The 18,538-nt window shown below is 37.3% G+C and overlaps 1 protein-coding gene across 3 annotated transcripts in view; it reads right to left on the reverse strand.

The window, feature by feature from the left end:
• The window catches only part of OSBPL6 (oxysterol binding protein like 6), an 83,030-nt gene that overhangs the window by 27,686 nt on the left and 36,806 nt on the right, over nt 1–18,538 (reverse strand). For 2 of the 3 annotated variants that reach the window (XM_023529159.1, XM_023529148.1), the window contains 4 exons: nt 12,229–12,332; nt 11,560–11,652; nt 7,133–7,207; nt 2,239–2,404 (listed from right to left, as the gene is read on the reverse strand). In XM_023529159.1, the coding sequence (XP_023384927.1) occupies nt 2,239–2,404; nt 7,133–7,207; nt 11,560–11,652; nt 12,229–12,332 (438 nt within the window). The remainder of the gene's footprint in view (nt 1–2,238; nt 2,405–7,132; nt 7,208–11,559; nt 11,653–12,228; nt 12,333–18,538) is intronic. The other variant, XM_011356821.2, reaches the window with a different exon arrangement.

Raw genomic sequence — 18,538 nt, forward strand, 5'->3', positions numbered from 1 at the left:
TGAGGAAGTGATTGGTCTTAAGAACAGTACTTCCATTACTTTCTTAGCCAGGGACATCTGATGTCAGAAGTACTTTGGTTTAAAAGTAACAGTAAAAACAACCCCCCTTCCCAATTCCTGCATACCTAACATACATTGGTAAAATCTGAGGCAGTCTTTAATTTTAAATTACAAAAGGTTGAATTTCCAACTCCTATATTTACAATAACAGAATTTCTATACTATGCATGGTTTTCTAAAATAGGTAATTCTTTTTTAGTGAAGTTATTTTTAAAAGAAGGGGAAGATTTTAGCATAAAACAGTAGTCTGAATAAAAGGGGAAAATGGTGGAATCACAAGACTCACAATCTTGATTTATGTGCTACATTTTCATCATCGATTTAAAGGTAATAACTTGGTAGCTGGAATACATTAACTCCACTGGCAGCTCTAAACGTGAACTCTCACTCATTTTAAAATTCATTTCTTTCTAAAGAGTTCACTAACAGTCATAGAAAAGCCCCTCTTTTTTCTAGCATAGTTGAAAAGAAAACATGTTGTTTCAACAAAGGCTTTAAAAGTCTATTGAAACTTGGATTTCCTGAAAGTCTTGGGATTGCAACCAAATACACAAAGCTTTCCTGGGGCTACCTGCAAATTTATCCATCTCCCTTTAACAGCTGCGCTGTACTTAACTCACACATTTGTTGTCTCATTCTACCTGCTCTCACACGCCCACCTCCCACCAATATGAGTAAAAGTTACTGGCTTTATTGGATGTACATCTGTGCCGTTATATAAACAAAATAACATTGCTCTAGTCTAATGACATAATTAGCATCCAGCTAAGAAATGTAATAAAAATGTACTAGGAGTAAAACAGCCTGTGAAAGAGAGTTGGCCTTACAGAATCTCAACTGAGCAAGATATAGAAAAAAAGGGGGAAGATGATTTAGCTTGTTTTGGGATTATGGAATTACCCAAATATCTGATAGCACATCTGTGCTGATGCTTTGAGAGTACAAAGTTTTGTTGACTTCGACATTCTCAGAGGTGCCCTCAGTGTGTGCCCCTTCTTTTCCTGAGCCACCAAGCTCTTGAGTATTACGGGGAGGGGACCTGAGATGTTCCATTTAACATACATTTTCAAGAATATTTTATAACCTATAAAATTCTCCAGGGAAAATAAATGCGATTAATTCACAATAAGTTGGTGACTGAAAACAACAATGTATATCTTTCTCCAAGAGATTATGCATTAAAAAATGCCTGGGAAGGTATTAACTTGAGTCAAAAAATGAATTTCAGTGGCTAAAATTTAAATATTACAGCACTAAGAAGGGGAGTTAATTTGGGAGCTGGGTAAACACAGATAGGACTGCTCAGTCCACCTATACTCTACTATCCTGCTTCTTACTTATCATACCCTACTCCTTGAAGCCAATGACAACAATTGAACTTATGCAACGTGTCTTATTGAAAATTTAACATTAAAAAAGAGACTCTAAGGTGGGGTTGATTTCCCTTCCCCTTCAAATCTGGACTGGCCTGTAAAGCTCTAACCGGTAGAATGCAGTGGAAGTGACTCTGTGCCAGCCCCAGACGTGGCTTTGAATAGGATAGGCAACTTCTATTCCAATTCACTCCATTCTTTTGGATCCTTGAGTTGGCATGGAGCGGGGAGAGGGACACAGTTGTGTCCCAGCCATTCAATCAACAACCAAGCACATGGGTGCAGCCACCTTGGGCCTTTCAGCCCAGCCTCCGCCAGAATACCACTGAGTGAGCTCAGTCAACACTGTTTAGCTGAGCCATGTCTAAATTCCTGACCTGCAAGCTATAAAGTAAAATCAATGAGCATTGTTTAATAAAAAAAAAAAAGAGAAAGACTCAGAGCCTATTTTTTTTCTCGCTAAGGATAACCCACAATTATGTATTAAATGATAACTAAAAGACACTGAAAAAAAGATGTTTAGTAGTGTCTGCTGGCCTGCACGGGGCAAATCTTTTGTCTTTCTTCCTTTTTTCCCTCCCTCCCTGACACTTTCTTTATTCAGTCAATAACTGTAAACCTATGATGTGTGTTCTCCCAAGAAGCAGACATCATATTCCACTGTGGTCTGTATATAGAACTTCAACTAGTATACAAACCATTTAATCTTTCTTCCATGATCACCTAGACAAGGATAAAAGAGTGAATGGCAACCTCTCATCAGAGAAGAGAGCTTTTCTAAAGGGCACGTTAGATTTGTTGTTACCTTTCTGTGCAATTAGACAAAATTCTTCCTGAAGTTTTGTATAATCTGTCGAACTTTCCAGAGGGTCAGTGAGGTGGCTAGGGGGAGTCTGAAATTCAATATCTGCACAAAGGTTGGGGTTGGAGGAATGCAAGCGAACTGGTGACATGGTCGCACTGAAAGGAACCTAGAAGGGAAAGATACAAATTATTCTAGAGCAACAGTGCACTGCTCCATATTCTCTTACACAGAAGAGATCTCTTCCCTCCTCCAAAATAACAGATTCCTCTCTGATGACACACTCGGAGAGACTCAGTACTCATTTATTTTGCAGGCGGTAGGGGTGAGAAGGAGTCTCACGTCCCACGGTTGACGATTTAGGACTGCCACTGACTCACAGGCTTTTCACTGGTACAGAGAGAGACTGCGGAATGACAGGAAGAAAAGGTATAATCCCAGGTAAGCTTCAGCTCCAAACTCACAGTTATATCTAAAACTTTACTGGCAGGAAACAGTAGTATATACTGTGATGTAGCTGACCTTCTTTTATAAGGTCTGGGTACCTGCATCTGAGGACTTTTTATGCTCACTTTTTTCTGAGCCTATTGAAAATTTAAGAGGCGCATATACAGCAAGGTTCACTGGCTCCATAGCCATTAGATAAGACATAAATAAGTTTAACAGTAAATATACTAATGGTTTAAAAAGTCTCCCAATTAAATTTGAAATCGATTTATCAAAATATATATGTGTAAATGAAACATATATAGTTTACCTTAGTATGGTACAAACAACTTTTACATATATGAACATGGCTTATGAACTAGTCAATATGGAAAAGCATTAAATAAAAAAAGTCATATTACTAGAGATTTCCTCAAAGAGCTAGAGGTATTTCCTTGCCCAGGCTAGAATGGGTAGGCTTGTGCTGTGTGGAGGCAAAGCATCTTTCTCTCTCCTTCTGGAACATTCAACCTGACCGTAACAAATGCTGTCAGCCGAACATTCTTGGAAAATGAGAATATCAATTCTTCTTGTAAATCAGATCACCAGTAACCTCCCCTAATTCGAAATGCACAGACGTTCATTCAATTATCTTCAAGAATCAGACTCTTAGGCTCCTTTGTTGAATTTTGTAGAAATTAAAGCATAATTCGACACCATCTATCTAACAGGAAATATGCTGTAGGAGGAATATCTAGTCTAATGTATATGTATTTCAGACCACTTCCTTTTTTACATTTTTTCATTTTGCTTCAAACTCCTGGCAGAAAAAGAGAGAGAAAATAAATACAAACTAGAACGCGCGGCAGATACAGAGGATAGATGGAGGAGTTGGAGGGAACAAAAAATATCTGATCTAAGCTAAAGTTTGTGGTATGGGATTTATGTGGAAGAATAATTAAAGACAGAAATGTCTGACCTTAACTCTGGTGATGCCAAATCTAGAAAGAGAGGTCAGCCCATAGCCTTCCAGGGAGGACACAGAGAATCAACCTATGGAAAAGGTGGTGGAGATTAGGGAGTCCTGGGAAGGGGCTGTGACCTGGGGAAATGGGTAAACCAGAGAGTCTTCAGTTTAAAGCCTATGGTCTCCACATACAAGGAACTAGAACTGAGCATTAAGAAAAAAGAATGTGGGTGTGTGCTGATGGAGAATGTAATGTGCTGACAATCAGGGAAAGGGTTTTATCTGCATTCAGGTGCCTTCAGCACTCCAAGGACTAGCATGGCATAGAAGAGGGGTCTCTTCCCTTCGTGGGTAGGGAGGTGCCTGCGAGAGCTGAAGGAGAGGTTGAGAGGGGAGGCCATGATGCACTGGAGGCCCAGAGAGCCCAGTAACGATGCGGACTTGTCCCTGAGATAATGGCCTCTCTATTAAAATTTGGAATCTAACACTGAGAAGGAAAATGTAAGTTACAAATTTATATTTTGAATATAATGGAAGTTTAAATTGGCAATAAAAACAGTAAAAGTGGGCGTGTACATAACCCACAGGAAAGAGACTTGGAATGCTCCATTCAAACTGCAATCAGGCCTCTAGGATATTGAAAACTAATTTTTATATGCTTCCTACTGAAAATGTTTATATTGACTTTTTTTTTTTTTTGGTTAAAATAAGTACATGGAATGGGTCATTTTAATGAAATTGAGAATACAAAGCGAAGTGTACTAATCTAACTCTAATTGAGTAACTCTTCAGCCTGAGGACTTATTTGCTCATTTTTTAATTCATCAATCTGGGTATTGTGGGATTAAAAAATTTAAGTGGTAACTAGGCTCTCAGTCAGTGACGCTGAAGTGGGAGCTGTGTCCAGCTCTCAGTGTTTGTACTGAGAACACTCAGTGTTGGATGTGGCCTTTATACCCTGCTCAGGAAAGAAATCCAAGGCTTCCTTGAAATCCTGTGACAGGGAGGAAGCCTGATCCTGAAACATTCTGGTACTAATAAATACAGTTTGGAATGGGGATGTTAGCAGATGCTTTTAACACCCATCTATAAAGAAGTTAAAAAAGGAATGGATTGTCAGCGGAAGTACTGGCACTGAAATTTAGCAATGGTAAATGTGAATGAAAAAGAGAACCCAGAATAGCAGTTCTAAGTGTACACGACTTATAGAGCCAATGTGAAAAGTCTCCGGCTGTTGTTATTCTGCATTATGTGTACGGGGAACCTCCCGGGGATTACTGATGGCGTTGGGACTCTCGGGGTTCATCCATGGTGAAGGACCAGTGTTTCTCTTTTTCCGACCTCCTATTCTGTTTGGTCTAGCTGATGTTGCAACGGGAACTTTGAGGTGTTGGATCAACAAGAATAAATCTTTGAAACTTCCCCTTGGGTATACTTTTCTTTAGAAGCAATCTCAGCTGTGCTGGACACTAAAGTGGGCAAAGAAAACGAGTAACTAGGAGTCACTGGAAAATTCTAGGTAAAAGGTAATAGCAGGATAGGATAGGTTCGAAAAGTGTGGGATAACTTTGGTGTTGAGAACAGGAAGGACTGGGAATTAAGGCGAACCACTGTAAAAGACACGGTGGGCAGAGTCACCAGTGTCAGGTCACTGGGATACAGATGAGGGGGCTGAGGGAGCCAATTTAGGGTCCTGCTAGATGTTGCTATGCTCAGGTATGGAGTTAAAGCTATAAATCCTGGAGGGTTTATGGCAACCATTCTACTTAGTTATTCCCAAATTCATTGCTAAATGTTGCCAGTAACTTTTCTCATTAGATGAACCTAAATTATTCTTAAGTTCTGTGGTCACAGCTACCCTGGGAGGAGGGCATTAATACTTCCTTCTTTTATAAGCTTTTTCTCTTTTATATTCAAATTTTAAAATATAAACCCATTCTATTCAAATAGGTTCTAACCCGTTTTATTATATTCACTATATGAATCTACAATTAAAAAATGAACACAGTAGAAACACATTCACTTCCCTACGTGCCGTCTTAGAAGTACATTATTTAAGGAACCCATTAGTATTTCCATAAAATGATTGACCCTTTCTTTCCATACTGCAATATTGTTCTCTAATAATCATTTGATTTCTTAATTTTATAAACGAAAGATTACATTTAAGAATTATTTAACTGATTATACATGTATCTATTGCCAGAATCTGTTACCATGTAGGTGTCATATGTTTTACTCATCCGCATTTGAGTACCTGCATAAGATACACATTAACTGTGAAATCTATTTCAATAATTTGTTTGCTCCAGTGTTCACAAAATGTGAATTTAAGTACCAGTTCCCTAATAAATTCCAAGTCACTGGTTCATTTCATAATAAAAAGCAATTCTTTTTCTCAAACAATCCAGCTAAGCACTTAGACAAAATGCAAGAGTCAGTTGCCAATCATAGAGAAGAAAACCAACAATCCTTACACCACTATCCATTCTCCTATGAGTTCATATTTTTCAACAATTCTAATCTTAAAATATACTCCACCAGCAGCAAAAGTAAATCGAGTGTTAATTCAGGAAATATTACCTAATAGCCAAAAAACTAACATCCATGATTGCTATCAACACAGTACTCTATTTTAAAAAATTGATAGGACATCATGATTAAACGTATGATTTACTTTTATCCAGCAAAACGTTCTTGTATTTACATGTTCTATTTTATGTTCCAGGTGGACAGTTCACTATTCTAAACATCTTCTATTCAGTTTTAAATTTTGATATTTACCTTATCTACCTCAACACTTCTTCTACAGTCTTAATATCCATCCTTTTTTCTCTTAAACAAACAAACAAAGCTCTAGATATGGACTAAATATCACTTAACTTTATGGTTTCTTGCCTTTCCACACTATATTTTCTGATTTTCAGAAATATTCCCTCCAGAAAACAATTTTCCCTTGCTAAATGTAATTTGTGTAGTCATTTAGAGATGACATCAAAATTCGCCTTTTCTTACCCTCTCATTTCTTTATTCTCACATCCTGTTCAAATAGTCACATTGCTACAAAAAAAAGCACAATTTATGTCTGTAGTAACATGACTTTTCTTAGAAAAACAAATCAGTTAGCAAGGCTCCAATAATCAGTATGGCAAAACAAAAAACAAAAAACAAAACCCTGAAACCCCAAACCCGGTATCATTTAAGGAAACCCCATACTACAGGGAACTGTACGCAGTTTTGCAACCTTGAACTAAATTATTTCTTACACTGACAGTAGAAGTAGAGAACTGGATTAGGTAACGGCTTTCCATCGCAAACACCAATATCCATGTGCAGCTCCTGCCATGCAAAGGCAGCCAGAGAACATGCAAAAGCTATGCCAGCACAGGAACGGGCCACAGGTGGTGCTGCCGCACGCAGGTGGCACCATTAGAACAGAGGAGGAGACACTCATACAGTTTCTCATTCTTATTAAACGTCCACTTGAGATTGAAAGCCACTCACTGTTGTAGCCACTGCTGCCGCTAGTCTCTGCCGGCGCCGAGTTGTGCTGAACTGGCCCTTCACAGATGGCCCTTCCTGACAGTGAATGAGAGAAGAGGAGGGAGGAGAAAACATGGGATGAGGGAAAGAGAGGACAGGATATGGGAGGACGAAAGATAATCAGACAAGGGAGAGGGAGAGCTTTTAACTGAAATTGATTTTTCCTAATTCTTAGCATTGAGGAGAGTTTAAAGGGGGCATTCAGGCTATGAGAAAAGTTCATCATTCCCACAGCAGAACGCCCAAACACATAAGTCTATTTGCTAAATATAACTTCCACTTCAAAAGGAGATGGAAAGGTATGAATTGACGAATAGCTTGAGATTTCAAGGTAAAATAAATATGTATACTGTTTTATTCATGCAATGTCATGTTATATGAACTCAAAGGCATTCAGTAAATGGAAGCAAAGAAAAGAAATAAGTTCTGGAAAAAGTGATTAAATAAATAATATGCAAAGGCTAAAATGAACGGGTTGTAACGGGAGCCTCCTGTTGGCTAGGCAGAATTTCCCGTCCCCCCACCCCCGCACCCCCACCCTGGGAGGAAAAAGTAAGGGGAAAGGTAGTAGGAATCTTCAGCTCCCCATTAGTCCCCTCTTCTATAAAACTCTCTGGGATTCAACATTTAGATTTGTGTTGGGATTTTCAGGTTGATCTGTCTTCCAAGGAGGAACCCAGTCCCCATAGCATAGGAAAAAAAAATTTCAATTTTCTCAGTGTGTGGGGACAATACCTATGAAAATCAGCTATGAAAACCTGAAAGCATAGTTTTCATTTGGTGATGTGCACCTATCCATAAACCAGTAATAGAATCCCTGAGCTTTCTTTCTTTTTTTCTCTTCTTGGTGGACAGGACTAAGGGATAACGACATTTCCTTCTAACTACTCTACTCTGCCTTCATTTGACAGATGCTGACTGTTCATGGTCATGAGCAATAATTTCAATTAACTGAGATGTACTTAAGAGTCACCTAACAGTCCAGACTGAGAAAAAAAAAGAAAAACAGCAAGACTGCTTTAGTGTTTTTGGAACAACAGAAAAATATTTTAAATTTTTCTATCTCTAATTCTCTTTATATTTGCCAAATTACATTCACATTTCTCTTCCATCTTCATAAATCATCTGTATACATAGGATATGTTTATTATATACACACATATATACATAATCTGCTTTCCACCAAAAAATCTTCCATAGAAAATCTGTGTATGCTTAATGTAGTAAAAAAGGAGAAAGAACTTATTTTGACCCTGGAATTTGAGCATCTGTGAGATCTAGAATAGCTAGCTACACATGAATGACATTAGATCATTTATTCGCTACTACTCCTCATTTTCTCTAACAACCAGGCTCTAGCATTTAATTCATGCTATGAGCAACACAGGAAATCTAGCAGCTCTCTCTTCCACAGCAACCCTTTAAAAATCAGTCTCTTCTTGCCTTCCTCTACCTCATTTAAAACACGGTCCACTGTTATTGCACAATGATAATACTGAAATTTTTATTAGAACCAGAAAATTTGACGTTTGGGAGACACAAAGTCCTTTTTCTAAAAGGTAACCTCCACAGAACCTTCTAGGACAAATGTTGCCTGCAATGAGTTACACTTCCCATTGGCTTCTAGCGGAAATATGGCCACACAGGTCCAAAATTTAACCTTCATATGCAAATCAATAGCACAATCTAACCTATGCAAGAATAAGCAGTCAAACATCCAGCATATCATGTTCATTTTTACTTTCCTGGGGTCAATTTTTTAAACAATCTGTTTTACAGTTATTCCAAAATGACAACCGCCATAGGATGCTGAATGCAAAGTCCAGTGAAAACACCAATAACCACAACAGCAGTAACTAACAATCACCACCAGCACCACCACCGACAGTCTAGGTTCCTTCACAAATGGCGGGTATACTAAAAATTACAAACAGTAGAGGGGATGAAAAATGAGCCACTCACTACAAAACCTCTCAATTGGCTACAACAGTGACCATCAGAGAAAGGGGTTCACATAGTGAGATAATTATGGGCTCAAAAAACAAATACTTGGTACCCTCAGATGGAATTCCCACGGTCAAGAAACATTTAAAACAGGAGGGAAAAACTTGTATATGAAAGTGGGAGAAGGTAGTGGGTATGTTTAATCCACTACAATAAAAATGCTGTGTCTTTCTGTGGGTAAAATACTGGTGAGTAACGACATTTATATTGGTCTTAGTCATTCCTGGGTGATTTTAATGGCTCCCTAGCCAAGTATGCATGTTGAAGAAACTTGCAAGCAATTTCTCAGTCAAACAGCGAATGAGGGACCTAAGGGACCCTGGATGAGCAGAAAAGGTCCAGGGATGGCACCAAATTCTGCAGCATTCCCCCATCATACTTTTTGTTTTACCAGTCTATGTCTCTGCAAATGACTAATAGCTTACTGCCAGCCCCAAATCTATCTATTTCCACTTGGAGTGTACAACAAAATCTCCTACTTTTGAAAGTTTAAAGTTTTCTTTGAGTGTGGAGATTAGTTGATTTTAATTTCTCTCAAAAATAATTAAACTAGAATCACAAGGGCCATTTTGTTATTCTTTTGGCAAAACCAAAACAAAGCAAAACAGCACAGATAAAAACTTAAAAACAAATAAGCCACCCTAAGATGTTGCAGGAGTATGAATAAAGAATATTTTTCTTCTGATGACTTAAAAAAAAAAACTCCATAAACTTTCTGCACATTGAAAAGCACAGCCTGTGACCAAGTGCATTCTATTTCCTTCAGAAAAATAAAAACGAGCATATAGGGACTATGGTGGACCTTGTGGCCATAGCAAGGTGGCCAGGAACATTGCATTAAGACTCACTGGGAACCAATCTCTTCAAAACAATAGCTGTGAATTAGAATCTGTTCAATGGCACACCTTATAAAAGCAAGATTGAAATAATATCTAATCGTAAAAGTATATATTCTTACAATGCTGGCCTTCTTCAATTTTTAAATAATGGTTCTTTTCTATAATAACCATAGATATTAAGCTTTAAAAAACAAAACAAAACAAAACAAAAAAAACAGCCACAAAACTAGACAATCACATGCTCAGAACAAATGAAACTGCCAAAAGCAATTTTAGGTAATTTTCTTGTGAAGTCATCTGGCACTTTTGTCTCTATAGTATTAATTTTCTGAATAGAGGGGAAAACACACAAAAACATGCTGAACAATGGAACACAAAAAATTGTGTTCATAGAATGTGGACATTCTAAATAAAAAAAAAACATGGATATTTAGTGCTTATGAAAATTTATTTTCAAATACAGCAGATTAACAAGCAAAGCAACAGAAATTTGTTATTTATGCATTCAGAATTACAACACAATGTTATCAATACAGTCAGAATTAAAGAATTATTGTTATTTGTTCAGAGGACATTGAAGAATTCTGAAAGGCAGTTCCTTTTACTTTTGTATTAGAATATAAATTGATTTTTAGTGCAATAAAAAGAAATGCAAAGTCACAAGTCTAATTTTGATTATGCAGGGCAAGAGTTCTTTTATAATATATAGTCAGGACTGGAGAAGTAGAGATTCTAGCTTAAAAATCTGAAAGTAATATGATTTATGACATAAGAGGATTTAGGCATTTATCATATGTAGTATCCCCGCAACAAAATAACAAAAGAGGATCTTATGTTAAAATTTGAAATTACTCATTTCAAATAAATAACTTATTTAAAATAAATTTCAAGTAAATGTAACATGATCCATTAAGACTTTAGTTCAGATTTTAAAAGTGATTGTTGATGGCCAAATAATATCTATTTTTGTACAATCATGGAATTTTAGAGTTGAAAGAAAATTCAGAGATCATTAAGTTAACTCCTTCGCTTTACCTAAAACCAAACAGAAACTCAGAAAACTTTAGAGAAATGTATGAAATTATACTGCCAGGAAATCACAGTGATCAGACTCAATGCCAAGCTTATTGATTTCCAACCTATTGCAGCCCTCACTTTTTTACTGATAAATAAAGTTTGAAGAAAGCTAACACATAAAAGACTCCATTAAGATCTAGTATATATAAATGAATGTTCATTACAACCCACTGGATTTTTAGTCGAGATTTTTAGGGTGACTTTTTGTTAAAATATATTTCAATGGTTCAAAGGCCATAATTGAGAATGAAAATGTCACTTTGCAGCCATGTTAAATAATTTTAACCTTTATTTTAAATTAGTTTTACTTATGCAAGGGTTAAGAAGAATAGATTTCTTGCTACTTGAGATAGTTTGAAAAGCACTGGTTTTAAAGCAGCTAAGTTACTGTAAATTATTTAACTTCCATGAACTGATATATAGACTAAAAAAGTATGTAATTATATGAATGAAAAGTAAAATCTGTACCTGCAGTTGTATTTTTGTATCTTTGCTGACACTTTTTGTTCTCCATCGTCTTGTGACCCGCTTGTCTTTCTTTGAAATATCTACACAGTTAGCCTATGTTACACAAATAGTTAAAAGCAACAAAGTATTATTAAGTTCATACAGATGATACAGACATAGACAAAGAGAGTACCACCAGTTAGTGAAGAATTGTTAGACACCCAACACAAACCAGCCAAGAGAGAAAGGCATATCTGATGCATACTGGGCATTAAAAACAGAGAAAAGAACTTAATCATAAAATGTATTTTTCTGCTATACAAAATGAACATAAGATTAGAAATTTTTGATATTTTTCCCCCATGAAAAGATGGTAATAATTCTGAGAGTATCGAAGTTATATCTTCAGAGCTACCATTTCTAATGTAAACAAACACAGAATGATTCAGATTTTTATTTCTTTAGTTTGTTTGTATTTAAATGTACAACATTTCAAAATAGACATCTTAACACAAAGACGACAAGATTTAAAAATATTAAGAATATTAAGAATAATTGCAGAATATAAACTAACCTATATTATTGTTATTTCCCTTTAATATTACCTTATATATTCACAGAACAATTCAGTAAAAATTCTGAGTTAATATATTAAGTTTCTTTAACCAACAGCAACAGTAATATGTTTACCTGCATGTCAGTAAAGTTAGGTGCTGACTGAGTTCTCTGAAGTATTTCCAAATTTTGCAGGAGTTTGCTAAGTTCTACGAGGTTTGACTGGCAGTGCGCAAGGTCTAATAAAAATCAGAAATTAGAATGTTAGAACTGGGCAGGGACTGGTGGTGGTGGTAATAAAAGGGAGTCAATCCAAATTATGGCAAATATGATTAAGCGTATCCATATAATATTGGCAAATGAAAGAACCGTAAAACCATATCCATGATAATATTGCATATTCATGATAATATTGGCAAATGAAAGAACCATAAAACCATTAATTATTATTAGATGACTTCGAAGTCCACTCTTACAAATTAATAGCTTTTAGTGTAGAGAGCCATTCAAATTGTGTGTGCTCACTTTCGTTGTCACATAAAAAACATACTCAAGGGAACTTCAGCAGTTGTATTGTTTTCTTGTTAAGAACCTGTCTACCTGCCCTTACAACAGTTTATAAGGTGGCGGCTGCTTGGATTTCGGGTGGAGTCAAAGTCAAGTTCAGAAAAATAAGATGGAATACAAAGTCAATGGGCATATTTATCTATAACTTAGCTCACTAACAATGTGGCAATGCATGAGTTCTTTAAAATCTATTAGAGATGTCACACTAAACAAAACCAAAGATTCTCTGGTCCAGCAGGATCAGCATCACCTAGGCATGATACTCATTCTGTTTGAATCACTTAGAATGAAGAAATGACATAATTTTTTTTTCTTTTTTTTTTTTGGTGTATTTGAACGAGAGAATTTTAAAGGTCTGCATGATCAAATATCACAAAAAACTGACCTTTAGTATGTGAAATTAAACACAGTCAAGAATACTGAGTTATTAGTATTATTTATTCAATTAGTAAATATTTCGAACATGGCTCCCAGTTATGTGATGACTTTTGTACATGTCCTGTTTATGAAGAGACTGCAACAGGGCATGTATATACATCTGTATAATTATAAAGGGATAATTCTTATTTTTGTGGCAGTTGGTGAAAATTTCACTGACGTTATCTGTGTTTCTCATTAAATCTCAAAGATCTGAATTGTTACAAATATGGTATAGGCAGCAAAATATCATTATTAAATATGGCTAAAGATTAACTGGGTCGAATAACATAGGTAGTTGGGGATTTCTGATAGTTCTGGTGGATTTTTTTGGTGGGTATAAAATAAAATAAAGAGGTAACTACTATGAAAATCTTTATACAGGACTGAGAGTCTCTTCACACTTTCTAGGGAGCAATTTATCTGGAGGCCAGGCCATAGTCCATCCTCTTAGCTGCATCTGCCTCAGGATGGAGCCCAGGTGGGCTGTTCAAGTGCTGCTGTTGTTCTTCCCAGGAACTGCTGGACATTAATGGCCTTTAAATTCCTTCAGAGAGGGAATCACCCAAATGGAGGTGGGAGGAAAAGAGTACTGGCCAGGCCAGGGCTCTTCCACTGTTCCCCACCTCCCCGCTTTCAGGAGAGGCAGCACCTTCGTATGCCCCATCTCCTTCTCTATGGAGAAAAGAAGGTAAAGTGGCTTGGAAGGGTAGAAAACACAGAAGATGAAAGAGAAAAAATGAGGGAGAAAATTAGTGCAAAAAAGGAAGAAAGAGGTTAGAGGGAAGAGGAGATAGAAGATGGCAAGAAGGAACCAATATTTTAACTTGTCTTTTAAATAACAAAGTTACATCATAATCATCACGCTGGTGGGGACACTGAGTGACATCATCTATCCACTGAGACTTCTATCTAGTAAATATTACATTTGTACTTCTTAATAATTGTGATTATTCTATACAAATGGTGTATGTAGGCAGCACAGAAATCTAGAAATGGACTTAAAATCCTTTCTCATAGCATAGAAAGAGAACTTTGTGAATGAACTCAATTCAAGGCAAAGGACCCAAAACTTTGGGAGTCACAAGTCAGTTGATTCAGGAGACATGGATTTACTTTACATTTTTCAGTGATAGTAATATTTACTTCTCATACTTTCCTCACTTAGAGTAGCAACCGAGATGGTAGATGAGAAAATTCTACAAAAACCAGAAATGATCTTTAAGGAGTATCGATCACACCAAATTTAATCGAACTGCTAGAACCTTAACTTGGAATAAGCTGCATCATTCTTCTCCACTTGTATCATTTAAAATATGGAAGAAATGAAATCCTTAACAGAATTTCATGCTTGCCTAAGTGCCTGGCCATATACAAGAGTTATAAAGATTTTCCCAAGATAATAAAAATATCTTTAAAAAAGGAAATCTCTAGAATTTCATTAAGATCAAATCCAATTTTAGAATCTGGGAAAAAGGAAAAATTATGCCAAGAAAGGGCTACTGAGATTGTTTATAACACTGAAAAATTAAAGACTTAAATCTTTAGCAGTTTACTTATTTTCTCATCATGCCCTATATTGTTCCAAAAAGAAATGTCATAAAACTGTGGAATGGTTAAATAAATTAAGGAATATCCAAAGTTATTCATTTATTATTTCATTTAGGTACCACTGATTAGGAAGAGACTGTGTACCCAGCACAGTTCTAAGCTCAAGGAATATAGCAATCAAGTAAGATTCACAGAATTTACATTCTGGTTAAAAAATAGGAACACAATAAATAATATGTATGTTAACTATCATGTACTCATCTTTAATGATGGCATATACTGGTATATAAAGATGGAAAATAGAATACTAATTTAACATTTTGTTTCTATGGGAAAAAATGCTTTCCAAGAGCCAAGTAATTTCTTTTTATACTTGAGAAGGTCTGGATTGATATAAGTCCAGATCCATGAATAACTAGCCACTTCAAGTATTAGAACTATAAATCTGAAACATCATAAGTTCAAAAAGCTCTTACATGATGAACTTCTAAAATGCAACCAACCTTGACTCAGTATCAGGAAATCTCTATGAAATGATCAGGATAGTCCAAGAAAAAGTGCTGTCGTAGTTTAGAAATGTGGCTTCAGGTCACCAGAGCAGACTTAAAAGAGAAAGTGGAGTTTTGTCTGGGTCTGGAGGATTGATGGAAAGAATTCAACAACAAAATACAAAGGTGGAGAAGGGCAGAGAGGGCACTACAGGTTGGGAAGAACAACTTGTGTAAAGGCAGAGATGCGGGAATACACAAACATGTTCAGGAGACAGCAAATAAGTTTAGTTCGGAGGCAGGGTTGAAAGGGTAGGTGGGGTCAGAAAGCTGAAAGCTGAATAGTAAATGCTGGGCTGAGTAATTTGGACTAAATCTCCAGGGCCCATGGAGAACCACGTGAAGAGATTTTTGCATAAAAGCTATTTTAAGGAATATGTCTTGAAGAAACATTATGTAGTAGACAAAGAAGTGGCTTTGGGGTTAGTCAAACATGGGTTGGCTGGAGTCCCAACCTCTTCACCAGGGCAGCTGCGTAATCTTGGGCAAATTCTTTAACCTCCATGCATTTCTCTTTCCTCATCTGCAAAGTGGGTATGGTAGCAATACCCACATCTTGTGGCTGAGTGCAAATGGAGTACTGCCTCCTAAGTGTTGCAAACACGTTCGAGAATGGTAATTTTCCATGAGCCTTTGAGAGAGATGGAGTGGCAGAGCAAGGGACCAAGGGCAGGAGTACAAGTCAAGAGGCCATGTGACTGCCCAGAGACTGAGTAACCGTGGGCCTGAGTTAGGAAAGAAAAAACCTGAGGCAGGGTAGATGAAGGGGAGGTGAGAAGGGGGAATGTTTTCAAAGAAATAACAGAACTCAATCTCAGCTGAATGAACAGAGTGGGAGGGTCAAGGGCGGGAGCAATTGGGGGGATTGTTTTATGAACTATATAGATGTCTAACCAATGTACCATATACTTGAAACTAATTTAAATAAATAAATTTAAAAAAAAGAGGACACTACAGTGTCAGGGGTGGATCTGACAGTGGCGCTGACAGAAATAAGAAAGTCCAGGAGCTAGGACCATTTTTGGGGCAGAGACAAAGAGTTTGGTTTCAGACAGGCCAAGAAAGGGCGAGGTAGAGCATATAGACAGAAAGGGCCAATAACAAGGTGAGGTGGTGGGAATGTAGCACAGGGTAGATACACAGATCTGAGATTTGAAGATTTTTTAGTCTTTTGAGGAGAATATGGTGCAGTGATTAGATTAAGGGCAGACACTCTGGAGTCAGACCCCACCTGAGTTTGAATCCCAGGTCCACTTTTCCTAGCTATGTGAACTTGGTGTGAACAGTGAAGTAATTCCTCTGTACCTGTTTCTCATTGGTATATTGAGGTTAAGAGGATTAAATAAGTTAACGCATATAAGACACCTAGAATCATGCCTGTCACATAGGAAACACCCAATACCTATCAGCTGCCACCACTATCACCACCATCACCATCAGCAGCAGTAGTGGCATCACCATCAGCACCACCGTCACTCCTACCATCATTAAAACAGAGATTTCAATTGAAATTATGAGCATGCCTGTCATCTCCAAAGCACAGAGCACAGTCATTAGAATCAAGTTGGCCTGGGTTAGCCCTGCAGCTCTTTTAAGTACTTGATGTGTAACATGGACCAGTTACTTGACCTCCCTGAGCTTTGGTTTCCTTATCTATAAAAATATGGTTCATAATCCCTGCTTGGTACCTTTGTGAAGATTTACAGAAAACGATGTATATAAAGTGCTTAGCTCAATGCCTGGCCCATAATGAGTACTTAATAAAATGTAGTTACTCTTATTGAAGCAGAAAGCAGACGACTGAATCGTGATCATCCCCACAACTAAGGATGGCCAGAGGAGAATCTCAGTGAAGCAGAGGAGGAGCAGCTGGAGAAAAAGGAAAACTTGATGAGGCTGAAGGGAGGTGGCTCACTAGAGAAGGGCTTGCAGGGCAGGTCAGAGGATGAGGCCTGGGAATGCAGCAGAAATCAGATGGCCTCCTGCTACCAAGAATGCTTTTTCCATAGAGCAAAAAAGGCAAAAAACAAAGTAGGCGAAAGAACATAGAGTCTATGGGCAGAGAACAGGTATGAGTGAAGAGGGAAAGACTGAAGTTGTTCCCAAAAGAGGAGGTAGTAATTATTGCCCTAAATCCTGAAGGAGAACAGTCACAGGACAGAGGATATAGGTGGAGCAGTAAGGATGGAGAGGAGGAGGATCATCCCCGAGCCTGGAGAGAGTGCACAAGGGACGAACCACAGTGCTGTGAAGCAGCACACAGGGAGACAAGTGCATTCCCCCATCAATCAGAGGCTTCTTGGCATCAAGGTCAATGTCTGTGCATTTTGGTCAGATAAATAGATTTTGTCCCAGTGGATAGTCTCAATGTTTTCAGCAATGTAGGTAGCCAGGTTAAATGTCAGAAGCATGTGTAAGGCTGCAAAAATTAAGAGGAAAAGCTAAAATGTCTAGAACTGTAGCTTGGGGCAAACCTGAGGAGTTCTAGGAAGGTGAGATTAAGCTTCTTTCCTCGAACTGATGTTAACTGAGTCAAAGTAATTGTGTGTTTTGTGAATATATCCAAGTAGAAACCTTTTTAATGGAATATTAGCTAGACATGTTTTATGAATATAAGATCCCTCTTAAAATCCCATTTTCACATAAATATTTGGTTTGGGGTATGTAGAGGGCTAATAAAAATACAGCAGACTTTGAGTTCATACATGTGTAGAGCAAAAAAAAACCAGCTTTTTATTTTTTTGGTCGGGGGACCCACACAGATTGCCAAATTTCAATTTTTCTAGGTGAGGACATAAAAAAAATAACCAAATTTCTATTTTTATCATAATGTCATAAAAGAAAAACATTTAATATCATAAAAAGTTAGCAAAGTTAACATTATCTAAAAATAATCTTAAAATTAAATCAATTTAGCTTTAGTATATACTTTTCACGTTATCTTTGCTTTTCTCATTTTTGAAGGTCAAATGAAAACTGTCTCACAGAATGGAAATGGTCTGTGGATCCATTTCCAATGGACCAACTTACTCAGGCTAATTACAGGACAGAAAATTCCTGGAGACTAAGAGGCTCAGAGATGGCAGAGTGAGGGAATCATGTATTATTGGTTTAGAATATTTAATAATCGATCCATAGAGGAACACCACTAACAGGTAATTATGGATGTAAGACACCATATAATTGTGCCATTTATTGCAAGCAATGTAATACACAGATGAGGTGAATGGAGCAGCAGAGAAGGCAGCTGTGGAAGTGACCTAGCACAGAGTCAAGGACGGAGGATGGAGGCTGCCCCTTAGGCAGTGCTCCTCCATCTGGTTGTCCCCAGGGTCTAGGGAGTGGGAGGCTAACGAAGCCAG

This window comes from Pteropus vampyrus, unplaced genomic scaffold (genome assembly GCF_000151845.1).
Source record: "Pteropus vampyrus isolate Shadow unplaced genomic scaffold, Pvam_2.0 Scaffold2, whole genome shotgun sequence".
NCBI lineage: Eukaryota > Metazoa > Chordata > Mammalia > Chiroptera > Pteropodidae > Pteropus > Pteropus vampyrus.